Source organism: Equus przewalskii, chromosome 12, assembly GCF_037783145.1.
Source record: "Equus przewalskii isolate Varuska chromosome 12, EquPr2, whole genome shotgun sequence".
Classification (NCBI taxonomy): domain Eukaryota; kingdom Metazoa; phylum Chordata; class Mammalia; order Perissodactyla; family Equidae; genus Equus; species Equus przewalskii.
Window position 1 is genome coordinate 8,469,241 of NC_091842.1, and position 27,418 is coordinate 8,496,658.

The following is a 27,418-nucleotide window of genomic DNA, read 5'->3' on the forward strand; positions in this document are numbered from 1 at the left end:
TCATTTTACCCATCTACTTGCCTATTTTTCCCAATTCAAACAGGTATGTTTCCTGAGCTACGAGAGATCTATAGAGATATGAAAAATGACTAGATAGATAGATAACGATTTACAAATGTTAAGTCCACCCTGTGATCAAGCTGCCTCACTGGGATAAACTTACCCATCAGCATTATCATTATCAGTAGTAGAAACAGCAATTCCTGGTTCCTTGTCTAACTGTGTACATCTTATGGACTGGGCACAGGAAGTCTCTGTAAAATCAAGGCTAGATCCCATCCCTCCCAAAACGAAATACCATAAGCAGAGAAGCAGTTAAAGAAGATAACCACTCCATTATTTCCAAACTGCAACCTTTCATTAAAATGTCTCCCCCCTGTTGCCTGGAAGAACCTACCTTTAGAATTTTGTCATACCACAGAACTTTAAGTCTTTAAATTCTCAGGAAAATTACAAATCTATATCTCCCTGCAAGAACTTCCAGATTTATCTGCCTCATTCATGGATACCCAGGTAACGTTAATTTTATTTTGTGTCCATAACAGAAATTGTATGTAATGTGTTTTGTGTCATTTGTTCCACAAACTTTCCCTAAGAGTAGAAGTACACCTAAGAATAGCTAAAAATGCCATCTCCTTATGGAGAAGGCCTCAGGGCCTACACTATAGAGTTCTTTATTCTAAAAGTCAAATCCCTGAGCATATGTTAAAACAGTACTGGAAACAGAAATATGCAAGGATAGATGGAAACTAAGTTCTTCAAATCTGGGGAAAACAATTTATCTTTTCTAAATAGATGTAAACATATAAAAATGAATTTAAATTACATTTTAAAAATCTAGATGAGACTATATTTATATTCTGCAGTCAATGTAATCTACTCTTCTAAAAGTCTGTACCCCCTGTCTAAGGTGGTTTAACTATAGTTCTGTTGATAGAAGATGAAGAATTTAAAAATATTTCAAAGTCCCATCTAATACTTCCTTACTTAGGAAGAGGGAGGAAAAGAGAGCTGTCAACTTATTCTATTCCTAAAGACAACAGTTTCTTTGTCTAACTTCAAATCTTTTCCTCTTACTAAAAGCCATACCCAAGCACTCCTGGAGAGACTTCCGTAGCACAATCTGGATAATCTCTTCAAATTCTGCATTAGTAAGACTTGATTTTTCCTGCAGAGACAAGGGTAGAGAAGGAAAACTGCTCGTCTTTCCCCAGTCCTCCTCTCTAATCAGTCAGGGAAGCCTCCTATAGATGAGGCAGTAAGTTAACGAGGCTGAGAGCATGAAGTCAATGTATCTCAGGATTCCGTAAACTCTATCCCAGATCTCCTGGGAATAAAAGAGTCAAAGAAAAAGTTTATAAAGTCTTTGTCTATTTCTACTCTCACCTCCATTCCACTTCAACTTCTACCTACCCACTATTTCCTGCTAAATGCTTTCGTCAAAACATTTTTGACCTCTTTGGAAAGAAAATGGAAGCCCCAAGAAAGGAATAAACAATTTAAAAGTACAGGATGAATTTCCCCAAAATGTAAAGATTCTGTTTGTCAAGGCTGAGCGACTAGGAGAAACTGTCCCACTGGAGCTCATCAATGTGACTAATACCTTGTCTTTCTTCTCTGCTTGCCGGTTGTCTTGAGACTTTCTTTTCTCCCCCTGGCCACTGCTTGGACCATTCTCTGTGGTTGCTTTCTTCTCTTTCTTCCTTGATCTGGCCTTTGGCAGGTCTGGCCTGGCCTCTGCCTCTGGGGAACTGATCCCCAGGGTCTCCTCCTTGGGTGAGTCAGAGCTACAGAGCATCAGGCTCTGCAATTTTTGTGCAGGTGGGGCAAAGGTTTTCTTTGGTCCTTTCCCACATTCTGAAAGAAATTTGATCATCAAATGGAATTCATGAAACATAGAGTCTAACACAGAGACTGCCAAACATTGCCCACTGACTGGCCATATCAGAATTATCTGGAGAATGCTTTTAACAAATTCAGATTTCTAGGCGTCTCCTCATCCACCCCCACCTCCTCTGCCCTGAGATTCTGATGAAGTAGTTTTAAGTGAGACCCAGGAATCTATAATTTTACAAGACTATCTAGATTATTCTGATGTACTTCCAGATTTAGGAACCACTGAGTAATTCAAAGATGATAAACATAAGCATGCAGGAAATTTAATTATTCAAATGTGAAAGTTTTTTAATTCACTCATTTTAACTTTGGACAAAATTTTACGGGAAATTAGAGAAACTGAAAAAAAAAACACTAGTCAAAATCTACAAATGATGCAATGAAAATTGTACTGATCCTGCCAGGTATAAGCAACATCTTTCTTCTGAGCTTCCATAACACTTTGTACCTGTCTGGTGGCATTTACCACATTCAAATTTATGCTACAGATATTTAAACATGTTTTCTCTCCCTATAACTTCATATATTCCTTAAGCAGGACTGCTTCTAAATCATATATCTTTCACTCAAAGTGTCTAGAAAAGTAGTATCTTAGAGTGGACAAAAAGTAGATGTGAACTGAGCTTCCTTTCGGGGGAATCTGGTCCCCTTGGTCCAAATGACCAAGAGCCAAGAAAGAAAGGAAAAAAATGAGAGAAATATACAAAGTGAGCCTCTCTCACTCTTGACTCACCTTTACCCTGCACTGTTGTCATCATTCAGGTCAGAAGCTACACTTTCTTTGTGCCTCTGCTAGAAAAAAGAAATTAACTGCTGTCACTCTGATTGAACATGAGTTTAAACTTTCTTCTCCCCCTGTCTTCTTGGGCTCAGAATCTCTTTGCTTAGGACCCCTGAACTACACTTTCTGCCTTCTTGACTACACTTCTACCTCCTCAGCAGTTCCAATTATACGTCAGGGGATAATGACAGTTACTGTTAAGATAAGCAACAATCCTTAGTGTTTTAAGTGCCTAGAACCATGTCCAACATGAGGTAGGCACTCATCACTAGGTGGTAGTGGTAGTAACGTATCAAAAAACAAAATTCAACTGAGTAAATTTTGAAGATCTTATAGGCTTTATTCAGTGATTTATGAATCGGAAAGGAGCAGAAGGGAGCAGAAGCAAGGAAGTCATACTAGGCAAAAAAGTGGATTGGTTATTGCAAGGTTACCTTCCTTTAGAGGATGGCAGCATAGACAGGGGTCTATCAGGCAGATTGCCTAACTAGGGCTGACCAAGTGATTCCTGATTGACTGGTTTAAGATTCCATTTCAGGGAGAGCCAAAACTATAATTAAGTTAAGACTTGGTTTGGTGATGCGGGGCTTAGCGTAAGCAACTCCATTTGGGTCCTGTCATCTTGTTTTTAACAGATGGAAGTGTAAGTATCAGTAGGAGGATATAGACGGGCCTAGGAGTTAAAGAGAGAAAGTTTTCTTCAGAGGGATAAGCTCTTTTCACTAAGTTCTCCTAAATGCTTAAAATACAAATAATTTGGCAATTCTCTGACCTAATTCAGAGGTCCTTATATGTAGAGAATCTCTTTTTTAAACATCACTATAATGTATATCTTCCCTTTACTTACATCTTCTAGTCCAGTACATTTCCCAATGTGCTAAGTTCTAGCAATCTCTATTCATGGCTCAGAAATATTTGGCAACCAGCAGAGGTCCCCAGAGAAGCTAGTAATAAGAATCTAGCACCTTCATTCTACATCCGTAGTTCATCTATAGCTATCTACTCACAGATGTTCTACACTACATCAATATGCTTCATTATTACTACCAAAATTGTGACTACTAATAACGGATAACACTTACTGAGCACTGGCTATATTCTTTACCCTTTACATATGCCATCTTATTTATTTCTCACAATAAATCTATGAGCTGGATACCATCTTACACTTAGGGAGGTTGAGGCTTAGAGGAATTTAGAGATATTAAGCAATTGACAAGTGGTAAAATCAGGATTAGAATCTGTCTGATTTAAAAGTCTGCGCTATAAACTGTGCTATGCTACATCCCGATAGTCTAGTGGAGTGCTTCGCACCGATTTATATCACAGCACACAGGAAAAGCATCCATTAAAAGTACACATTGAAACACAAGAAAAATTTTATTTCTGGGTACTCTGGAGCAAAAGGACCAGGCTGTTCACAGCCATAGGTAACCGAGGGGTGGGAGTTGGGGAGGCCTCCAGTGACATAAAAGGCTGAGTATGTCCACACAGCTATAAGCCATTTGTGGCCCAACAGAGTGCCAAGATTCATCTTGAGATGTTCCAATAATTTATACATTTTTCCAATTTACACTTTCCACTATTGACATTATTTTTACCCAGATGTTAGAAAAGAATTGCCTTTTGTTTTACCAGCCTAAAGTTCTTACAACGCTTCTACGCAGTTTTCTTGAGGCTTAGAGCATATAAGCCAGTTTTCTCTAGGCTTAGAGCATATAAGCCATTCTTATTTTTGTAAACATTATAACAAGCATTGTAGCTCTGGGAGGGTATCTAGAGGTCATAAAGTGCCAGCTTCCCTTTTTAAAGATGAAAAAATATGCGAAGAGAAGTTAAGTGGTTTGCCCAAAGCCTCAGTGTTAATACGAGGTAGAGCCAAGATGAACTCAGGCCTTCGGCTTCTAAATTCTACTAATAACCTGTCTATTCTTCTCAATGATCTTATTTCTGGCCGTTGGTTTTGAGCACTTTGAAGGCCCTATGCCTGAAACTTAATCTTCCAGCTCTGCCATTTCCCACTATAAATAGAGACCCAAAAGCAGCATAAAATGGATCTTTCGATTCATATACACTTCTCTTTAAAGGATCTGAAAATTTTAAGACTCTGAAATGGCCAGGCTAGAGTAAACACTCAGTTGTTCAGGGTATAGAGTTCCTCCCTTTAGATCCCAAGATAAATTCAAAAGGTGTCAGGAGCTTGACTTAGGGTGGCCACAGCATGGCTGAATGTAAAATATTTTTAAATTATCTTTTGGTATTTTTCTGTTCCTTTTCTTAATTCTATAAACGTGAATAATTCAGCTGTGCTGTTCTGCAGTAACTACTTTTCCTTTATATTAAGGAGAACATTTTCTCAGTGTTTCCATCTTAATTCATCACCACCAACCCTCAAACTTATTTGCTCCAGGAAAAAAGGCAAATGGGAAATTAGAGGAGAAACACTGCAGCAAATTGATCTCCTTCTTTTTGACAATCCTAAACAGAAGCCAGAAACTGAATAAAATTAGGCTGCAAAAGAAATATTAATTTGGCCACAAATGACAAACATATCTTCTCTCAGACTCCAAAATTCCAAAAATGATCATGAGAAGTCCCCATAAAGGTAAACTAAATTACAAGAAGAGCTACACTAAATGAGAAATGAAAATTAGTGTATTTGAGATGACAATATTTGATTTTTAAAAATGTACATCTACATAATATGCTTGTGTACCCATAAACTATCTCTGGAAGAATATACAAGAAACTGACAAAAATGCCTCTGGGAGTACAACTGAGGGGCTGGGAGTGGAAGGGAGCTTTTTACTGTATCCCCTTGTGTACCTCTAGCGTCTTATACACGTATTACCACTTCAAAAGTGACTTTTTAAATTCTACATTCTTCAAGTAAAACAAAAAGAGTATTTTGATCAATCTAAAAAATGCAAAATTTTCCAAAAGTTAGTTTTAAATCATTATCTAAACCTACACTGGCCTCTCTAGGCCAAAGTGTGTTACTGGAGCCTCAACCAACCGGGAAAAATCGCGGGTCATCATTGAGTCAGTAAGACGTAGTAAATCTATAAGCAGCAATGTATGTAGTTCCCCTTAATTGAGAGTGGGGGTGTGATGGGAACATTACTTTTAAAGAAAATCTCTAACCTGATCAATAGAGAAAGGAAAGCCAGGTAATCACTGTCTGACAACTCAAGTTTCTGCTCCTCTGTTTCAAACAAATTTTCTTCCACAGTAAAGAATACTGAAATCAAGTTCAGAGAGAGAAAAAATTTGAAAAAGAGTTAATAAATAAACAAAATACCACCAACTTTCACCTGGTCAGCTACTAAATGACTGGGAGCTCTAAACCCAGGAATAACATTTGACATTTTAATTTCTCTCTTCTTACCTTAGATGAAAAAGAGAGGAAAAAAAAAAAAACAATGAAGCTTTAAGAATGAAAGTAAAAGAAAGTTCCATAAACTGGATCCTACCCACTCAACATAGGAAAGAAGGGTGAATAAGGAGGGAAAAACAAACAACCAATAAAGGGAACCAAGGGAAGGTGAAAGAGGTGTTCCAAAAAAATTCAAGGTTTTCTTACACTTAGAACACTAAAAATCATCACACTGATTTTAGGATAGAATCACCTAGCTCAGCAGTTCTCAAAGTGTGATCCAAAGACCCCTGGGGATCCCCCCCCCTTCCAGCTACTTATCTGTGTTAGGCTGTTTTTTTCTCATATACTTGAAACGAAACAAGATATCATAACAGAGTGAATTCAGAAACAGATGGAAATCCAGCTGTCTTCTATTAAGCCAAACACGAAAGAGATTTGCAAAAATGTAAAACAATGCCATTCTTCACACTAAATTTTCTTTCATTTAGGCAAATATATTTTTCATTAAAAATGTTATTTATGTTAAAGTGTAACGGGTTTATTTTTATTTTAGAATAAATGCTCAAAATTTTTGTTTAATTTCTAATATATGAATAGCAACAGATATAAACCAATCTTTGAAGTCCTCCCTAATTTTTAAGAGTATAAAAGGGTTCTGAGACCAAACTGTTTGAGAACGATCTAGCTAAATAACTTAATTCAGTCGTCAATATTTTTCAAAAAGCATTAATCGTCCTCCCATCCCCCTCCCCCATTTAGAATGTGTTCACAAGTTTCCTCCTCCTAACTATCCAATTATTCCCTTTTTATACTGTTCCTGGAATCCTTGGTCTAAAAAGAAAAGTAAACCCTTTAGGATTATTCTCTAACACAAACGCTGTGAGCCTCAAAAAAAACTGTAAAGACTATATTTAAAATCTCCGTTAAACTGGAGTTTAATTCCCTTTTGGCGTTAACGTCTAATGGCATGTAAACTGCTTATTTTCATGCCTCGATTAGTAACAGTAGTTTTTTCTTTTCTTTCTTCTTTGTGTATGTGTGCTCAGCGAGCTTGATTTAAAACTTTTAACAAGACAGACGGAAAAAAAATTATTCCAGCTGCCCTTACTGCCCAGACCAGACCACGTAGCAAGACATTTACTGTCCTAACTAGTTGAACTAAACCTTTTGCAGACTTTTACAAATCAGTGGACGTGAGCTAAAGCTTCTTGGTTCAGAGGACAAGGAAGCAGAGACGTGGCCGCTTATCACCCAAACGCAGACTCTTTCTGGGGGACTCCCGTGTCCCCCGGCTCTCGGGATCCACCGCCCGCAAGGCTTCCCCACGGGCCCTGCTCCGGACCTCAGACCAGCCTCTTCGCGTCGTCTGGGCTGAAAGGCGCACACGCCCGGGTCCCCGCGCCACCTCCCGTCACCGGGCGCCCAAGTGCGGCAGCGAGAGGCCTCCTTCCACCTCTAAACCAAAGCGGGGAGCTTTCGCTGGGCCGCCTTCTTCCCCTCTCTTCCCTCTCCCATTCTCTCTGGAGGACAGCAATAATAAGACGGGAGGTTTCACAGAGTCCGAAGTCCCTGACGCCCCTCAAGGGGCAAAAAAGTGGCTTTCCAGCCTCTCTTCGCCATCAAGGATCTCACCAGGAGACACTGCCCCCCAGAGGCGCCCCGCCCCCTCCACGGAGGCACCAGAATCCTCCTCCCCTCTCAGCCCGTCGCTGCCCGCCACGATATGGGGTTACTTTTGTGTGTCTGTTGGGGGTGAGTCTGCGGCCAGAGAGTCTGAGGAGGAGGCGTCAGAGTTGCTTGTCGCCCTGAGGAGAAGACTTCTCCTCAGACCACAAGTACCAGGACTGGCCGGGCCAAGCACCCTCATCTGCAACCGGAGAAGAGCCAGCTACCTTTTGGAGTGAAGAGGCCCTAAACGGCGAGGAGCGAAGCGAACTACCGCAGCGATTCTGCAAGCCGCTCCAGCCTCGACCCAGTTTTCCCGCCACCAAGAGAAGGTGCGAGGCCACGCACAAGCTCCACCCCCTCCCCAGCGGGCGGGGGGGTGGCGCGGCGGCCCGGGTTGAGGCGCATGCGCAGCTGGAAGCCGCTTTTGCGTTTGCGCAGCGATTTCCGCCATCTTCCAACCGAGCTGCCCTGTAAAACTACATATCCCATAATCCTGCTTGGTCTCACTTTTTTTAGGCGGCAGCTGCGGCGCCTGATCGTTCATGAAGCTCCTCTTGCTTTTACTAAGTTTTCTCTGGGTCCCAGACTACCTTTTCCTTCCTCTTTTCGTTCCCCAATTCCTATTCTCCCTTTTAGTCTCCTTCACGCCCTTATTTTAATATTTTATTTGAGACTCTCCTGAACCCCACTCTCACCTCTCCCGCCCTCTTCTCAGCCACAGGCCCCGCACCCCAAGCACTGTTGGCAGGGAGAAAGGGCCACCTAGCACCCCGTGGAAGGGGCGTCGAATAGCTTTTTCCCCATTGGCCGAGGCAGGGGGCCCAAAGCAGGCCGAAATCTCTTCCCCGCCTACATTCGTTTTTCTACTAGGCGGCGCGAAGCCGCAGGGTGTGCGCTCGGGAAGGCCTGCGTGCGAGGTGGCTGGGGTGGGCGTCGGCGTCGCAGCCCCCGGGCTCAGGGCTCCTGCGCAGGCTTCGGGTGGTGGGCGGAGGCGTTGGTGTCGGGGCTTTGGGTGTGGAGGCGGAGAATAGGGCGTGGTGTCTCCAGGTGATCGCGATTTGGGGAAGGCGGAGGAGCGAGAGAACGACTCGGCCATTTCGGGGGAAGAGGAAGTTGGACAACATCGGCTGTCTTAGTGCCTTATTTTTTTTTTCTTTTCAGTTCAGCAGAGAATATTTTCCAGCGGGGTGAGTTAAAATGACCTATCGTATTTTACTGAGAACAGTTCGTAGGAAGACGGTCAGTATGCTCCGATCTTTCCCTTCCTCTACTTTTAGGTTCACCCCTCCGCTGCCTCGGAAGCTCTTCTAAGTAGGTGGGCAAAGGGGGGGGGGGGGGGGGACCGGGTCATGAATAATTCATGAGGGCCGCCCCGTTCCTTATTCACGCCCCCTTCGAATCGTGCTGACGCACGTTGCGTGTACCAAACCTGAGGAAGCGACGTAACAGTCCCCGCCCCTAGGACGGAGGGCGGGGTGTCATCTCCAGCACGTGCTGCATCTACCCGCGCAAGCCCAAAAGGGTGTGCGCAGGCGCTGCCCGCTAGGGGGAGGAAGGAGGCGGGGTAGGGAGGTTGTTGGCTTTAGAGCCGGGCGGAGACCGCTGAGACTCATTCCTCAGGAACAAGGGTCGGGTGTCAAGGAGACCTTTTCACACCAGCTCCCCGTCCCCCGCCTACGGTGGGTGGGATCGCGCGGCAGAGACAAAGGATATCAGTAGGGACGGACATAGCTGCGAAGGGAAGTAGGGTGTCAATTTGGGGTGGTGGGCTTTTTGGGGGGTCGTGGGGGCTATATTTAAACTCCCGGAGCCGTTAAGTTGGTTCGTACTCCGATGCGCGCGCAACCAGGGTGGTGGCGGAGTGCGCATGCGTGATTCCGGGGCGAGAGGAACGCGCTCCAGCAGTGCGCGCTCGCGGGAAGCGGTAGTGGTAGAGGAGAAAGGGGTCGGCGCACGCGCGGTCGATTCCTCGAGTTCGGGTCTCGCGGGCATCTTGTTTTGGTCTCGCGGGCTAGTGGGGCGCGCTTCGGGGGAGGCGCTTGGGCGCGAGACTAGGCGAGAAGAGCAGAGCTGCGCGCGCACTCGGGAAAGGGGGGAGGGGAGCGGGGTCTAGGAAGGGGGGTTAAGCCCCCTAGCCCCCCTCGTTGCCCTCGACTGGGACGGAATAAGGGGAGGAAATGATCGAGATGGCGGCGGAGAAGGAGCCGTTTCTGGTGCCGGCCCCGCCGCCGCCGCTCAAAGAGGAGTCGGGCGGAGGGGGCGGCCCCACGGTGCAGCCGCACCGAGAGGCCGCCTCCGGGGAGCTCCGCGGCGGGACGCAGCGTGGGCCGGGGCCGCGCGCGCACTCGGAGGGGGCCCTGGCTTCTGGGGCCGGCAAGGAGAGCCCCAGGGCTCCATCCACCCCCCGGGGCGGCCAGGCGCAGCAGCAACGAGGGGGCGGCCCCCAGGCGCCGCCGCACGGGGAGGCCCGCTTGTCTGATCCCCACGGGCGAGCTGCTCCCCCGGACGTGGGGGAGGAGCGACGGGGAGGGGGCGGAACAGAACTGGGCCCCCCTGCCCCTCCTCGACCCCGAAATGGCTATCAGCCCCACCGGCCCCCTGGGGGAGGTGGGGGCAAGAGGAGAAATAGCTGTAATGTAGGAGGAGGTGGGGGAGGCTTCAAACATCCGGCCTTCAAGAGGCGCAGGCGGGTTAATTCGGACTGTGACTCTGTGTTACCCTCCAACTTCCTCCTGGGGGGCAATATTTTTGATCCACTGAACCTTAATAGTCTCCTGGATGAGGAAGTGAGCCGCGTACTCAATGCGGAGACCCCCAAGTCATCCCCACTTCCGGCCAAGGGGCGAGATCCGGTGGAGATCCTCATCCCCAAAGATATTACTGATCCGCTCAGTCTCAACACTTGCACTGATGAGGCCCAAGTAGTTCTTGCTTCGCCACTCAAGACTGGTCGGAAGCGGCATAGACACCGGGGACAGCACCACCAGCAGCAGCAGGCAACTGGCGGGAATGATAGCCACTCTGTGCTGCCCACAGCCCCCCTCGCGCCCTCACTCCATGGGGAGGGCACCACACAGCAGCAGCGGCATAGAGGCCAGAACCGGGATGCCCCCCAGCCCTATGAACTCAACACAGCCATCAACTGCAGGGATGAGGTCGTCTCCCCCCTTCCATCTGCCCTCCAGGGTCCCTCAGGCTCCCTTTCAGCCCCTCCAGCTGCCTCAGTTACCTCTGCACCCTCGTCTTCCTCCTCACGACATCGCAAACGTCGCAGGACTTCCAGCAAGTCGGAGGCAGGGGCTAGGGGTGCAGGCCAGGGTCCCAAGGAAAAGGGCCGAGGGAGTGGGGGAGGCCGCCACCACCTCCACCCACTACCTGCAGCAGGCTTCAAAAAGCAACAGCGCAAGTTCCAGTATGGGAATTACAGCAAGTACTATGGGTACCGCAATCCTTCCTGTGAGGATGGGCGCCTTCGGGTGTTGAAGCCCGAGTGGTTTCGAGGTCGGGACGTCTTAGATCTGGGCTGCAATGTGGGCCATCTGGCCCTGAGCATTGCCTGTAAGTGGGGCCCATCCCGCATGGTGGGCCTGGATATTGATGCCCGGCTCATCCACTCTGCCCGCCAAAACATCAGACACTACCTGTCCGAGGAGCTGCGTCTGCCACCCCAGACTTCTGAGGGGGACCCAGGGGCAGAAAGTGAGGAAGGGACCACAACCGTCCGAAAGAGAAGCTGCTTCCCAGCCTCACTGACAGCCAGCCGGGGTCCCATTGCTGCACCCCAAGTGCCCTTGGATGGAGCAGACACATCAGTCTTCCCCAACAATGTTGTCTTCGTCACGGTAAGAGGGTCCAAAGGTTTGGGGGATAGGGGCCAGGTATGAAGATGAGATTAAATGGGAACCTGGCAGGGGAAGGTTATGACCAGAGGGATTTCTGTGCATGCACTCACATGTACTCTAGGAGAACCAGAGCCTCAAGAGAAGGGTCTTAATCTGGGACTGATTCCGCTGGGTGTCTCTGCTTTTCTATAACCTAGAAGGGCGGGAGTTCTGTCTAGGGTTTTTTCTCATGTCCACAAGCCCCAAGGTAGGGACTGACTCCTTCTGCCCTGCTCCCGGCCTGGACTATAATCCAGACCAGTCCACCTTCCCTTGGGGGCTGCTGCTGATGCTCACTAGGGGATTTGGTCCATATGAGAACTTGTCCTCCAAACTACTGAAGACACATGAAGGGATCGGTGTCAAACGTGGAATGTCTGGTTGTAGGGGGAGGATTAGGGGAGTGGCTGACTAATATTTATGGTTTCCGTCCATTGATAGGGACCTCGTTTGCAATAGGTGCAGCGTTGGTTGAAGAGTGTCAGTGGTCAGGAACGCAAGTGGATTGGCCTTAGATCATCTCCACACTGACCCTAGATAGCAGGATGGGGAAGAATCAGAAAGTCCTCTGCAGAAGGGAAGAGGCCTGTGTCTTCAGAATGTCTGTTCCCTGACTATGTATAGCTCCCCATAACATGCTCCACATAGGCCGTCTGCAGTAATAGTTGGCAGTATGTTGGATTAAGCCTGGAAGAATGGGCTTTACAGAGGGTGGTGAGCTTATCTAGAAAAGGCTTCCTGAAGGATAGGGCTCCTCGTTTCTCTGGGAGAAGGGAAAGAATAGGCCTGAAACTTTGCCAGCCCCAACCACAGGGAAGAAACTACAGGTCTCCCTTTCAAACCTGGGTTAGGTCCCTTTGTATAATGTTGAGTCACTCGGCTTAATGTATGTGGGGTGGAAATAAGTACTGGACAGGGTCTTGGGAGAACCTCAGCATTCTTTCTCTGCAATTTGACCCAGCTTTGGAGATCTCGTGGGTAATTTGCTCAACTTAAAATTACCCAGGCGCCCTTTTTATGTTTGATTGGTTTACTCTCACTAGAAAGCAGGAGCAGGAGGGTGTAAAGCAAGAAAAGGAGACTCAAAGAGAGGGCACCATTTGGAAGTTAGTCTGAGGAGTGTCAGGGAAGATTGTGGCCAAGGGCTAAGGTGAGGCAGCGGGACTTTGTCTTAGAGGCTGCAGAGCGGGTTGTGTGGGAGCAGTGGTTCTTTCAATGCCTCTGTTGACCTCGCCCCCAATTCTTGCCCTCAGGGTAACTATGTGCTGGATCGAGATGAGCTGGTGGATGCCCAAAACCCCGAGTATGATGTGGTGCTCTGCCTCAGCCTCACCAAGTGGGTGCATCTGAACTGGGGAGACGAGGGGCTGAAGCGCATGTTCCGCCGGATCTACCGGCACCTCCGCCCTGGGGGCATCCTGGTCCTGGAGCCCCAACCTTGGTCATCCTATGGCAGGAGAAAGACTCTCACGGTGAGTTGGGGTTTCAGTGGAAATTGGGGATATCCTTCCTTTAGTTGAGGCAAGAAAGGCCTCAAGGAAGCAGAAAGAGGACTTTCTGAGCAAGGTGAGAAGGCCCCCTGGGTGGGCATCATTCTCTACCCGGGGAGAAGGCAGCGAGTTGAAATTGTCCCCTGCCCTTCTCCCTAGGAAACAATCTACAAGAACTACTATCGAATCCAGCTGAAGCCAGAGCAGTTCACTTCCTACCTGACATCCCCAGAGGTGGGCTTCTCCAGCTATGAGCTTGTGGCCACACCCCACAACACCTCCAAAGGTAGGGCTGGCTTATTTTCTTGGGGGAGGAAGGGAGGCTGGTCCTGGCAGAGAGGGTGCAGACCCTGTGGAGAGTCTTGAGGTCCTGCCAACCCCTCCTGATTGCACACTCTCCCCTCAGGCTTCCAGCGTCCTGTGTACCTGTTCCACAAGGCCCGTTCCCCCAGCCACTAAGTGGCCCCCTGAACAGAAAGTGTGAAGAAGCTGCCCGCTGCTCCTGAGGACCTGGGGGAAGAGGAGAGTGTCCCAAGGTCTTTCCTTTCTGGCTCCAAAAATAGTTTCCTTTCTTGGGTCTGCAGAGAAAGCTTTTCCTATGTTGCTGCCCCAGCCTTCTCCCTACACCTCTGGCACCTAAGCAGCAAGCTGAGCTGCGCTGGACTTACCATCATCTTCCTCTCCCCCAGCTCACTGGGCTGGATGGCATGGACTGTTTGCTGACCTCTGTTCTCCTAAGGCATGGGAGGTGGGGGTATCAAGTTCTCTGGCCTCTTCCTCCTGTTCTCCCAAGGAGGGGTTCCCATTTGTCCTTGGGCCTTGTCCCTAGCTGCGTCTCAGTGGACCACGGATAGATGGACTGAGGGTTAAGGGGATAAGCTTGGCAGGGAGGCACGCAGGTACTGTGAAAATCCTTCACTCTGCTGTCCCCCTTTGGGAGAGGGGGTTGGGTTTGGAATGTGAGAACAGCACAGTAAACTTGGTGTTTAGGGCAGTGGCCCCACACCTGTGTCTGGCACTTTCTAGCTGGCAGGGAAGGGATGGGGGCCGCCCCGAACCTGTAGAACCTGTGCCTCCTCTCTGCCCAAACTACAGGGTCTCAAGAACAGGACAGGTCTTCTGGTGGTTGGGAAAACTGTTGAATGCTAGTCTGATCTACACACAAGTATACAGAACGCCAGTCAGACAAAAGGGGTATAGTGCAAATTTTGATGTGAAACTTGAAGAGTTCGTCTCCCCTCTACAAAAATCCCATTGACAAAATTTGTGTGGGAGCTTGGGGCAGAAGGCTAACTTGGGAAGTGTTACCGGTGGAGCTAGAAAAAGTCACCTGGACCAGGCCACCACCTGCTCTAGTAGCCCACCCACCCTTTTTGTGCTGTAGAACCAGACTAATAGGCAACTTAATTAACTTGAAGCTTTTCAGTGGCTTGTCAAGTGTTCCTGGAGGTTTGAACATTCAGTCAACAAATATTAAGCACTGAGTCAGGTGTAAATAAGGGTAAAAACAAGATCATTTTGAATAGCTGGGTGCTAGCAACTGCCTTGCAGCTTCCTTGAGCAGGATGAGGGAAGGCTTCCCTGAAGTGTAAAACGTGGGCTGAGGCCCACACGTTAAAGCGATCAGAAATAAGTGGTGCAAAGGAACACGTGTGGTGTCATCAAAAACAAAGGTGGTAGCTGTGACTGAAGTCTGGAAAAGGCGGGGAGGGCATCTAAACCCCTGACTTGGACAGTGTTTTCTACTTGTCATCCCTATGAAGTTCCTTTAAAAAAAGGGCCAAAAACTTGACTTCCAGGGAGCTTCCAACCTGAGGCTTGACCCCCAACTTAAGACTCCCAAGAAGAGTCCCATTTGTTAGCAAAACCACTTTATTCCGATAAATAGTTTTAACACAAAAATAGGAAGTAGCAATCCAGGGAGCCTCCAGGTCTACGCTTCCCACCGCCTCAGCGTCCGATGCATGAGAAAGGTGTCCTCTGAAGGGCGGGGCCGGAGCTGAAGCCGGAGCGGCGGCAGCCCATCCAGGGTCAGGTGTGGAGATTCATAAAATAGTGTTTCTGGGTCACACAGGATGGTCATGTCTGGCCCTGGCCCAGGTGGGTCCTGTGGGAGTTGGAGCCCAAAGCGGAGTTAGGCTTGCGGGCAGGGGCAGGGGGCACAGGGCAGGCTCCCGCCCGGGGCCCTCACCTTCGGGGCGGGGGCTCGACCCTGCGGCGGCAGGAGCGCCAGCTTCTCCCGCAGCGCGGCGTTCAGAACCTGTTCCTCCGGCACCTGCAGGCTCACCAGGTCTCGGAAGAGCCGCCTGGAGCGCGGCACGTTCAGCCCTGAGACCGCAGGGGGAGCGGCGGTGAGCGGCGCCCCTCGCCTCGATCCCCGCGCCCGGCCGGCCGCCTGCCCCCCTCACCCTCGGCCACGCTCTCCTCCAGGCCGCAGCGGGTCTGGAAGGACTTTCTGAGCTGCTCCTCCACGGCCTTCGCGGCATCGAAGGGGCCCCCCGCTGCGGCCCGCGCGGCCTGCAGCTCGAAGCTCAGGGCCAGGCTGCTGTGCGGCGCGGGCGCGCCCAGGTCGGTCGGCGCCGCGGGCTTCTCGCTCGTTGCGGCGGCGGCCGGCGGCAGCTCGGAGCGCACCGGGGAGGGCGGGGCCAGGCGGAAGCGAACCTGGGGGCAGAGAGCAGGGCGGTGAAGAGGTGGGCGCGGAGCCGCGGGCGGGCGGCCAGGTCTCCCCCCAGCTCACCTGCCGCCCTTTGCGGGCCCCGCCCCGCCGCTCCGCCCGCCCCTTGCGCCGCCCGGGGCTGCGGTTCGGCCGCTGCGTGCTCTCGGAGCTCGGACTCAGGCTCAGGCTCAGGTCCAGACCGGGCTCGGGCACCGGGGCTCCGGACTCCGGGGCGCGCGGTTCTGGGGGTGGCCCCGGGGCCTCCCCCCTTCCCACCGACTCCAACTCTGACTCCCCACAGCCCATCATCTTGGCGTGGCTGCAGGGGTGTGGGCGCTGGGGCCAAGGGTCAAAGGACCCCACTCGCCAACTCCTCTCCCCCGCCCCTCCCTTTCGCCGCTACCGGAAACCGTTATCCCTACCCGAGGAGGCTCGCCCCGTCCTATTGGGCCTCTTTAGCGTCGTTTCCTTTGCCCCGCCTCCAGTCTTCCCGCGGGTTTCCGTCTGCGGACCTAGTCCCCGCCCCCAGGCCGGGGCTTCACAGCTGAAGCCCGTGGAAGCCCTACGGATCCTCATCGGGACCAATTCTCCTTTCGCAAACCTACCCTGTGGTGTGCTCGCCCCGCTGTGTCTTCGCCCGACTTCTGCTGGAATGCTGCCTGTGTCTGTCTGCCCTGTCCCAGCGCCAAGTGTGACAGCTTTGACTTAATGGTCCCGCGCCCTCTCATTTGGACCTCCCTACTTCGTGCCTTCACAGCATCTCCGCGAGTTCTGTCGCCCCCGAACTAGAACCGGAGCTTCCCAGTATGAGTGGGTGCGAGCGGGGCACCCTTCTGGGGCTCTGGGCGATCGTGGTTGCGCGGGCGGTAACTGCTTCATCCAGCCTTGCAGCCTTCTGCCACTTCTTAACCTTCGAGGGTCTCCTAAAATATTCCTCTCTGTAAAAATACGTATCTGTGTATTGAGTACACTTTAAAAAAAAGAGAGAAAGAAAATAAAAAAGAAAGTCTTGGTAGACTTATCCAGGACCCCTGGACTACAGGGCAGGATCCTGGAGCTCTCGCCCGTTCCCAGTGTTCCTTGGGGCAGTTCCTCTCAGTTTTCTTCTTGTGTAAAATGTACTAAGTCGAGTTCGGAGCTCTTGAAGCTCTCCCCAAATGGGTTAATACTCAGTCAACAGGCATGTTGGCGGGCCACTTTTCAGTTTGAGAGTTTTCACATCGTTTTTCTTGCCAAGAAATGCTGTGGAAGATTATTTAGAATGGATAGCGTTGCCCGCATTTTGCAAAACGTTTTAGAGGATGTCAATGGTGAAATGCTAGAGGCTTTCCTGCTAACGTCAGGAATAAGAAAGTATGCCCATTACCTCTACTATTCAATTGTGAAAGGGAGTAGGGAGGTACAAATGTAAATAAATAAATACTTATATTTTTAAAAAGTGGAAGTATAACAAAAATTTTTAATAGTTCATATGAGGAAGGAGAGAATAGAATGAAGGGAAAAGAGGCTAAACTTTGCATATACTCTGTTTTATGTATCTGACTTTGGAAACCTACATGTTTTATGTGATTAAATGATAAAGATTAATTTTAAAAATCAATCTATAAAAGTTGAAAGTAAAATGAAACAAATAAACCTAAATGTATATCTTGGTGACCTAACTACACAGAATGGAGCTCTTCTGAATGACTTGAAAACACAGATTTACCCTAAGGACAAAATTAACTGCCATTTTTTAAAAAACTGCCATAAAATCTGAAATTGTATTCAGTAGTCGTATTGTTGGAAATAGGTGTAAATGTGTAAGATAAAACAATTATGTTGATGTTATCAGAACTGGAATTTTGTCATAGGAGAGGAGATATGTAGATATAAAATCAGTGATGTTATGCAAACTTCCTATAGTCTTGAATTTAATTAGAAAGTATCTGTATGAACTCATGCTGTATTTTAGCTTAAATTAAAAAGTATATCCTGGGGCCAGCCTGGTGGCATAGTGGTTAAGTTCTCTTGCTCCGCTTGGGCAGCCTGGGGTTTGTGCGTTCAGATCCTGGGCACGGACCTAGACACTGCTTATCAAGCCATGCTGTGGCAGCATCCCACATAGAAAATAGAGGAAGATTGGCACAAATGTTAGCTCAGGGCCAATCTTCCTCACCAAAAAAGAAAAACAAAAAAGGGGGGAAAAAGTAAATCCTAATTCTTTCCACTGAAAAGCCCTTAGAAATAATGATGGACTCAGTAAGCCCCTCTGCCCCCAGAATGTGGTAGCTAATTCAATATCCCTGTACATTTAAAAACCTGTACACTGTGTTCATAGCAGCTTTACTCATAATAGCCAAAAACTGGAAACAACCTAAATGTCCTTCAACAGGTAAAGAGTTCAACTATGGTACAGCCATACCATAGAATACTACTCAGCAATCCAAAGAAACAAATTATTGATCCAAACAACAAGGTGAAGGAATTGCCAGGTTATTATATTGAGCAAAAAACCAATCCCAAAAAATTACATGATGTATGGTTCCTTTTATATAACATTTTAGAAATGACAAAAGTTTAGAAACAGAAGACAGATCCAGTGGTTGCCAAGTGTTAGGGCCGAAGTGAAAGAGGTGGCAGGAGGGAGGTGGGTGTGGTCATAAAACGTCTGCACCAGTGATCCTTTGGTGCTGGAACTGTACATTTCTTACACTGTGGTGGTGAATACAGGAACCTACCCAGGTGTTAAAATTGTACAGAGCCTAATGCACACAAAAAGAGTACAAAACTAGGAAATCTGAATAAGATTGGTGGATTATATGAATGTCAGTATCCGGGTTGTGATAGTATAGTATAGTTTTGCAAAATGTTACTGTGTTAGTTCATTCGGGCTGCTCTCACAGAATACCACAGACTGATGGCTGTGAACAAAAATTTGTTTCTCACAGTGCTAGCAGCTGGGAACTCCAAGATCAAGGTACTGGCAGATTTGGTGTCTAGTGAGGAACCGCTTCCTGGTTCATGGATGGCCATCTCACTGTGTCCTCACATGGTGGAAGGGGCAACAAGGGAGCTCTGTGGGGTTTCTTTTATAAGGGCACCTAATCATCTCCCAACGGCCCCACTTCCAAATACCAACACATTGGGGATTAGGTTTCAACATAAGAATTTGCGGGGGACACAAATATTCAGTCTATAGCAGTGTTACCGAATCAGGTTCGTTTTTGCCCACCAACCAGAGAGCCAAACACCGAGATAACAAGATTGTAGCAGAGAGAGGGTTTACTCACAAGGCAGCCACGTGAGGAAGTGAGAGCATGAGCCTCAAATTCGCTTCCCTGAAAATAGGGACTCAGGGATATTTGTGGGATGGGGGCAAGGTGGTCTGAAATGTGGAGAGAGGTGATTGGAGGTGAGGAGAGGTGAGGTAACTGATGATCTGCGCAGGCGTAGTCAGACGCCATGCCTCTTCATAGCACCCATGTTCACAAAATGGCAGCATTAGCATGATGTGAGGGTGGAGTTTTTAGCCTCTTGATGTCAAAAGGTCACCTATCGGACATCTGCACGGGCCCAGTTGATGAGCTGGTGGTCTCAACTGGCCTGAAGTGGACAAGGAGTTCTAATTCCTGAAAAACAGCTCACACACCCATTCCCATGGTGACCCAGGCTCCAGGGAGACGTTATCTGTAGGAGCCTAGTGGGAGTCAGATAGCATACTACCTGAGCAGCACAGTTAACAATGGGTGGGTTAAACAACTAAAAGCTATAATCAGTAATAGCAAAAAGGAAAAACTTTAGTACCTAGATGCCCAATCATCAAGGACTGTTTGCCGGTTTCAATCCCCCCTATTCTTTGGTCATTCCTTATTTTGAGGAATTTGGGGCAATGACTAATCTAGCTACTTCCTGCTGAATTGGGGCATAGATCTGGGTTAAAGGAATGAAACAGTTTAGCACTCATCTGGAAATATTCTCTTTTTCTCAGCTTACCAGAAGGGTAAGAAGTTTAGACAACCCAAATTTTAACAATCCCTGAAAAATAGACCTAATCCCAGTGGGGCCTCCATCTGATCTCCAGGTGGGGCAGACATCTGGTCTCAGTTCCTGATAGTCTTTTGTTTTACTGGATGTGCATCAGAGACCACAGCAACAGCCTATATCCTGATCTTTCAGTTGTCATTGATGATGCCCATCAGCACAGACTCTCTGCCTGGGGGTCATCACATTCCTAAGGAACTCAAAAGAGCAAAGTTATCATCTTATAGCAGCTGAGAGGGTTCATAAAATATACAGACCATGTCTGGGTTAGTTAATCAGAAGTCATTCAAAGTTACGGTATGGTTTCTGTTTTACAATATGGCTTCCCTTATGTCAACATTCTGTTGACTGGTATCAATCCCCTCTTTTGTTGTTCATCTTCAGTCTTGAGGGATTATCCTTTTGATGAGGGGCATAGGTTGTTCCATCTCATTGAACCAGTCTCTTAGTAAGATGGTGATGCAGGTAGGCTCCCAAAGTTCAGCCTATATTGTGTTAGCAAGTAACCAGGTATTTGATAAGGAGTATTTCTAGAGAGACAAAAAGAAAAACAAGGTTAATGGTGGAGCAAATTATAAACCTTTCTGAGTCAAGGTGGCAGCCAGTCAAAAGATTTCTAGGTGTCAGAGTCGAAGCATCTTTTGCAGTTTGAAATGTCTCCGATGATGTCATCAGGTGTTCAGGTATCTTACTGAGTGTCTTACACAGCAACAGACATGAGTCTCTCTTAAGTTTATATCAAGTTGTCCAGCTTCAGTTTGCAAGGTTTCAGGAAAAAGGGCAGGTTCAGTTCTCAATGATTCCAAATGAAAATGATGGGGAAAAATTTAAAACGTTAATTTGGAGATTTGTAGCCAGATATTTCAAGAGACTAGAAGAATTCAGGATCCAGTCCAGTTAACAGATATAAAATAAAAACCTCAAAGACAATTATCAGCATTAGAATTTAATACCATGTATGTGTACTATAGTTTTTATTGAAACATAATTTTTCTCTCTAAAATCACCCTCATTTTTACCAAAGATAGCCAAATTAAGACTAATCAGTTTGCAAAATAAGTTTAGTTTTAATAAACTCAGCCCAATTATTTACATAAGTACAGCAAGAATAACAATTGATTATATAGGTTCTTTCAAATCTGCTTTGCTGAAACTCTTTCTGAGGAATCTCAGATTGAACTTTAAAGGCCTCTTGAGGCCAGGAAAGCCAAGCCAAAGACTTGTCATCAGATTTTGCCTGCAATACCTACAGATTTGGGTGGATTCCTCTCTTCTCTTGAGATTGCCCAAAGTATTTTGAGGTTCCGGGCACCTGCCAAATAAATGACCTTCCTTACTTACCTGGGTTGCTGGAATCCTTGTAAACAAGGTACCAGGCTAATGTTTCCAAGTGGCTTTATCCCAGGAAGTCAACCTTTATTCCTCAAAAGTTGTCTTGTCGTATCTGAGCCTGTATGCTTCTCTCAAATATGACATTCCAGTCAAAGCTTTGGTAAGATAAGCAATATTTCCAATTGTGTCCTGTTATAAGGAGAAGAGATTCTTATTGAACTTACTTATGCAAATAACTATATTGCCATGAAAACTATACTCACTCGTTAAGAGTTTTCAAATCCTGGAGGGATCAGGTAGAGAAAGAAAGAAATGTTTCAAATCTGCTTACAAAGGTATAATTTATCAAATTGACATAAGTTATAGTTAGCATGAGAGAAAAAGACTTCCTTAAATCTGGAAACAAAACAGAACATCAAAAAAATCAGCAATATCTCAAATGAAAAGTCATATAAATCATAATCATCCTCATTAGTTCCTTCAGTCCTGTGTAATCAATTCTTGATCTTACTGTTCTGTTGGCAGTTTTATGAGGTCATCAGTTTCTCTGTTAGAGTTCTGTAATTTCTTACCCTGTTCACTTTTACAATCTGAAAGTTTATCGGAAACCTGTATTCTAGAGTGTCAGAGTCCTTTCCATGAATTTCTCTGAAGACAAACCATATTTTGCAAAAGCATCAGAGTAAAACATTAACTGTCTGTAAACAATAAGATTCCAAAATGGCAACTGACAAAGAAATTTGGTTAATTTGTGACATACAATACTTTAAAATAATAACCAGAATTATGGCTGACAACCAGGACTGATCAGAATTTTAGGAATGTTATATAATTTTTAAACCATTTATATGAATAGTATTTTCCACATAATACCACCTAAGAAAGTTTATCATCACTTATTTGGCAATGCTTCCCATGTAATTTAACATACCAAATAAGCCTAATTAGCTTAGTGTCTTCCTCCTTATAGGAAGAGAGAGAAAATCTCTTTGACAAGTCTCAGGGGCCCTCTGAAAATCCTCAGAGAAATTCTCTTGCTTCTTCCAGGCCAAAAGAAAGCCTTTATTCAGAATTTGAGTATTTGCAGCGGGGCGGGTGGGGGGGGGGCACTTGTCAAAAATATCAAAAGGTTTTAAAACATTTGTTCAGATAGGAAACAACACTCAGTTATCTATTCAAAGTGACAAAAGAAACAGTCAAGGGTAAACAGTTAAAACAGTCAAAAGATCTTAATAGAGAGAGCTTATTCTCTGTCTTTTGGGTAGACTTTCTCAAAAATAAAGAAAAAAAACCTTTTATAACCTCTTTATCAAGAGCAGACCAAAAGTTCAAGAAAATTATCCTTTTGAGAGAGAAAATCAAATTTTAATTTTTGCACCAGCTCATATTTTTTGTTTTACGTTAAAATTCATTTACTTAATTGAATTTACTTTAATCCTAGCCAACTTGACTAGGCATAAAACTCCCTTCAGAATTTCTCTTTCACAAACCTTCTATAACTTTCTTTTTACATTCAGAATTTGTCCCATGCTTTCTTTCTTCCCTTCTAGTACTTAAGGACAAATTTATCTTTCTTAAACTAACGAACAAAAATGCTTCCATTCTTTATACCTTCTTTACTGAAAACATACATTTTAATTTCCTTGTATACAGAGCTGTTTGCCTTATTAATTTTTAGTAGCTTTAAATTGCATATATATTAATTAGAATTTTTAACCCTTACAGACCCTAGTAAAAACTAAAAACTAAGCAGTTATGAACTGTCCTTTACATTAGCATGCTGTGGCTTGGCAAATTTATAAATATGTTTTATAATTTCTAGAAACGTGCTACTTCATGTACAATCTTAGTAAAATACAAGACATGTTTACTAATAGACCTAAACACCTTTTAGTTTCTTTGTAATAAGAAGCCAAAAGTAGATAGATAAATCTAGACATGTCTAATGATAATGTTTCAGTATTTTATCTTATATGAAAAATGACCCAGATATTCAGTGAGTTTTTTATCATCCAATTTTACCTAGAAACACTTCAAAGTTTCAAGTTACCAGAAAGATTTTGGAAGTTATTTTAAATATACGTGTTATAAGACATAATTATTTTAAAAAGTTCACCCAACACTTTTGTCTTTTTCACATCTAGTTTACTCGTTCCCAATAATTATTTAGATTGCCTATAAAACTTCGTGAGATGTTAGACAAAATTAGCCATCATTTTAAATTAGTATTTTTGCTAACCAGTTTTGTAATAGAGATAACATCAGCTTATTTGACCAATAAATGTAGATTCAAGGCTGCATGTCTGCATCATATCCACTGCTAACTCTGGAGGACATGTCCATTTTAATCAAACCAACAAATTTAAATAAGCTTTCATTTACCAAAGATTAATTTTATATCATCTTAACTTAAAAGACATTTGGGTTAATTTCTTTTCCATTTAGAAATAATTTAGGTAAGTGCTTACTTTAAGCCAATTAAACATAGCTCTTAATTTTTGGCCATACCATCCCAAGGTAAAAATATCACACACATATAACATACACATAGACACACATACACAGAGACTGCACAGCTATTGTTTTAAAATTACTGCCATGCATCAGGTACAAGGCTCCCTAGTTGTGAACCCAAATTTTGTTTTGAGCCTTTTTACTAATGTTTGTGGAGAAGACACTCGCGATGCTTGATTTTTGGCGATGGCGCTCTTCTGGTCATTTTTGGCCTTTTTCCTTTTTTTTTTCTTCAGTCTTAGGAATTAGTGATGGGCTAGATAGTCCCCAGAGGATTTGCAAGCTCTCTGAGATAAGGGAAATGGGTGGAACTGCCTCTAAAGCTGCATTTCCAGTCTTACAAGGATTTTCCTAGGACAGCGGCTCTTGATTTCTCAGAAATTGGGTTGTAACTCAAATGACATTACGGGTTGATCTACCTGTCCAAGTACATCGTAAAGGCACAGAGAAACCACTCAAGTTTTCTCCAAGATGGAGTTTCTGGGGCATAACCCACCCAAAGTTGAAAGTGTTTCCAATTAATTAAAGTGCACCCAATCGGTGAGTCTCCGGGGATGCTTGGGGCATTCCCCATGGTGGTAAAGCACCGTCAGTGTCTGACTGACAGTGGGCCAGAGAAGGGTGCAGAGCCCGACTGCAGGTGTCAACATAGTTATAAGATTTAGTCAAGTCCCATTCAGCACAGGCACTTAGTCCCTGAGCCAGCACAAGGCAAGCCAGAGAGGCAAGAGGCAAAGGCCTGGAGTGGTCTGGGGCTGGGACTCCCACTGCCAGGGTTGAGAGCGAAGTCCCTGGCAGAAAGTTTTTCAAGTTTTGATTTTACAGACTGTCTAGGTTCTGCTCAGGTCCAGCCTAAACTGAACCCCAACTTGATAACAACAGAGAAGCTGACGAACAAGACAAAGAAGGGAAAGAAGTGATCAGGCCTCGCCCTCCCAGCCTCTTCCCGAGAGTTATCAAGATAAAGCTCACACAAACAACAGTTCCCAGCCAAAACAGTTCACAGAATAAATCACCGGTCCTCTGTCTGCACGACTGACTTAGTAGGCACCTAAAATCCTCAACAAGCTCTTGACAGGAGACAAAACATGGTTCCAGATTGTCAGTCAAGGATTGATCAAGGGGCCAGCCTGGAATCACTCCAAGTGCCCAAAACCAGAGGAGAGCTCCCGGGGGTGGAATGAGAACTCTCTGAAACCAGACAGAGGAGGGCTCCTGGGGGTGGAAAGAGGACTCTCTGAAACCAGGCAGAGGAGAGCTCCCCGGGAAGGAACATGCACCTCCAAAACCAGGCAGTGGCGAGGTGGGGGTGGGGTGTGGAGCTTTCATTAGCATCTGTAAGACCACGAGTGGAAGCTGAGATTCCAAATTTGATTAAGTTCTTAAGACTAGTCATCGTAAGAGCTCTCTGACTGTGGCCACATGGTGTTACAGAAAAATACCATCTTTTTCTTTTTCATGGACTTGTAACTAAAAGTTGTCCAATTTAGAAGAATGCAGCCTAGGGGGCTGCAGGTGGGAATCAAATTAGCATAATTTAGACACGGCCGGTCAAAGTATACTTATGCTGCAGCTGGAACCAGATCTCAAAACCAAACCAAACCAAACCAAGCCAAGAGCACTTCTGTGAACAGATCCCTAATTCTTCCTTATTATCGAGCATCCTCCAAACCAAGACCCTCACAATGAAGGCCGGACCAAGGCTTCCTTTGTTGGAAGTCACGGAGGGCGTCCCCTGCCAAACCAAGGCTTCCTTTTGGAAGCCAGACTTGAAGAAGAAATAAGAATGTGGTCACTTGTACCAAATTTACTCACCAAAAAGACGTCGTCCAAACCGAGAAACCGTCTCTCTACTGCAAAGTGAAAATATGCGCCGAGGAGTTGGCAGCGCCAAGCCAGGAAAGAATCCCGGAACAGTCCCAGGGGAAATGCTCCCGGCAGCTGCTGGACTCCACAGGTTCTCCACCCTGGCAAGGGGCTGATGAGTCTCAGGCAAAAAGGTCCCTCTGGACTTAGCTCCTGGCTGGCTCGTCATTTGTTACAGAACCAGGTTCGTCTTTGCCCGCCACCCAGGAAGCCAAACACCAAGATGAGAAGATTGTAGCAGAGAGAGGGTTTACTCACAAGGCAGCCACGTGAGGAAGTGAGAGCATGAGCCTCAAATTCACTTCCCTGAAAATAGGGACTCAGGGATATTTGTGGGATGGGGGCAAGGTGGTCTGAAATGTGGAGAGAGGTGATTGGAGGTGAGGAGAGGTGAGGTAATTGATGATCTGCGCAGGCGTAGTCAGACTGCATGCCTCTTCATAGCACCCATGTTCACAAAATGGCGGCGTGAGCATGATGTGAGGGTGGAGTTTAAGCCTCTTGATGTCAAAAGGTCACCTATTGGACATCTGCACGGGCCCAGTTGATGAGCGGGTAGTCTCAACTGGCCTGAAGTGGACAAGGAGTTCTAATTCCTGAAAAACAGCTCACACACCCATTCCCATGGGGACCCAGGCTCCAGGGAGACGTTATCTATAGGAGCCTAGTGGGCGTCAGATAGTATACTACCTGAGCAGCACAGTTAACAATGGGCGGGTTAAACAGCTGAAAGTTATCATCAGTAATTGCAAAAAGGAAAAAACTTTAGTACCTAAATACTTAATCATCAAGGGCTGTTTGCCGATTTCAGCAGTTACCATTGGGGAGAACTGGGGAAAGTGTGCAAAGGCTCTTTCTGTATTATTTCTCACAACTGCATGTGAATCAACAATGATCTCAATAAAAATTTTAATGAAAGTAATGTTGGGGTTGGGAAGAGGGGCAGAGCATGGGGGTGGGTATATAAAGAAAACAAGATCAGTCAAATGTGAATGGTTGTCAAAGCTGGGTGATGGGTACATGGGGGTTTATTATATTTTCTCTATTTTTATATATTTTGAACATTTCCATGATAAATTTTGTTGTGCTTTTTTTTTGAAAAGGAGGCTGAGGTAGCTTTGGCACACAGGAAGTGTAGGAGCTGAAACTTGAAATCGCTCCCCAGGCCTTGGCTGTGCAGATGGATATAAAGGCCCCAGCCATGCATTTAGTATGCTCAGCTCCCCAACCTTAAAAGCTAGCCACTACCCCTTCCCAGGCCCAGATACAGAGACACAAACAAGCCCTTCTGTTTGCCAGCTATGCTGTGAGCCTCCAGGAAGTAGGAAGGTCACTGAGTGACTTTAAAGAAACAAGGTGAAAGTGAGGATGCGTGGGTGAAAGTGAGGGCATCAGGGGTCCCAGTCCCGCCCCCACTCTTCCTAGGAATTTTTTGGCTGAACCAGGCTGAGAGGCCTGGAATTGCTTTTCCTCTATTAAAAAAAAAAAAAAATACCTCCTTTAAGAAGGTATTGATAAGTGATGAAGACTCTTTCTCTAGCCTTAACTTTAGAGTCTCCTCATAGAAGCACGTTCTAGAGCTGCACCCTCTTCTGCAACAATGGACTCCAGTCACAGGCCACACCAAACCGAGCCCTGACTGGGCGCAGTGAGAAGTTGGAAGAGGGGACTCAGGAGGAGGCAGCTAGGGAAGGAATTGTAAATATGGTCCAGGAATGGACCCCGCATAAGCAAAAGAGGGGAGACACCGAAAAGCTGAACTGATCTCATTGCCTGAGACTGCCAAGCGAGGGGGCCCTGCCTCCACTCTCCAGACTGGGGAGGCCCCACCTCTGCATCATCTCCCATCCAGGGAAGGATGGGGAGAGGAGAGAAGCAGGAATGCTGAAGGAAGAGGGAAAGAGGCACAGAGAAGGCCCCTAGGAAGAGGTC

General features: G+C 46.3%; 3 protein-coding genes and 1 long non-coding RNA gene across 10 annotated transcripts in view; 1 reads left to right on the plus strand and 3 right to left on the minus strand.

The window, feature by feature from the left end:
- Window positions 1–8,107, minus strand: part of ZCWPW1 (zinc finger CW-type and PWWP domain containing 1) — a 28,677-nt gene extending 20,570 nt beyond the window's left edge. For 2 of the 6 annotated variants that reach the window (XM_070567659.1, XM_070567658.1), the window contains exons 1-6: window positions 7,949–8,094; window positions 5,822–5,918; window positions 2,630–2,688; window positions 1,604–1,857; window positions 1,090–1,168; window positions 164–281 (exon numbers count right to left, since the gene is read on the minus strand). In XM_070567659.1, coding sequence (XP_070423760.1) covers window positions 164–281; window positions 1,090–1,168; window positions 1,604–1,857; window positions 2,630–2,654 — 476 coding nt within the window. In that variant the 5' untranslated portion in view covers window positions 2,655–2,688; window positions 5,822–5,918; window positions 7,949–8,094. Of the gene's footprint in view, window positions 1–163; window positions 282–1,089; window positions 1,169–1,603; window positions 1,858–2,629; window positions 2,689–5,821; window positions 5,919–7,948 lie in introns of all 6 variants that reach the window. The other 4 variants (XM_070567657.1, XM_008527317.2, XM_070567656.1 and 1 more) reach the window with 4 other exon arrangements.
- Window positions 8,108–9,544: 1,437 nt separating this feature from the next.
- Window positions 9,545–14,100, plus strand: MEPCE (methylphosphate capping enzyme). The gene is made up of 4 exons (XM_008527319.2): window positions 9,545–11,566; window positions 12,859–13,077; window positions 13,255–13,381; window positions 13,502–14,100. The coding sequence occupies exons 1-4, from the start codon at window positions 9,902–9,904 to the stop codon at window positions 13,552–13,554; spliced, it is 2,064 nt and encodes a 687-aa protein (XP_008525541.1). The 5' UTR covers window positions 9,545–9,901; the 3' UTR covers window positions 13,555–14,100.
- Window positions 14,101–14,949: 849 nt separating this feature from the next.
- Window positions 14,950–17,904, minus strand: PPP1R35 (protein phosphatase 1 regulatory subunit 35). Of its 2 annotated transcripts, none has more exons than XM_070567662.1 (4): window positions 16,357–17,904; window positions 15,504–15,756; window positions 15,287–15,423; window positions 14,950–15,202 (listed from the first exon to the last, which is right to left on the minus strand). In XM_070567662.1, exons 1-4 carry the CDS (start codon window positions 16,477–16,479, stop codon window positions 15,029–15,031), a joined length of 687 nt encoding a protein of 228 aa, XP_070423763.1. In that variant the 5' UTR covers window positions 16,480–17,904; the 3' UTR covers window positions 14,950–15,028. The 2 variants fall into 2 exon arrangements, with proteins under 2 accessions (XP_070423763.1, XP_070423762.1); XM_070567661.1 differs by lacking the exon at window positions 16,357–17,904 and adding an exon at window positions 15,833–16,181.
- Window positions 17,905–18,210: 306 nt separating this feature from the next.
- On the minus strand, window positions 18,211–21,790 carry LOC139074850 (uncharacterized). The gene is made up of 3 exons (XR_011524704.1): window positions 21,679–21,790; window positions 21,116–21,295; window positions 18,211–20,304 (listed from the first exon to the last, which is right to left on the minus strand). It is a non-coding gene; the product is annotated as an uncharacterized lncRNA (long non-coding RNA).
- Between the last annotated feature and the right edge of the window lie 5,628 nt (window positions 21,791–27,418).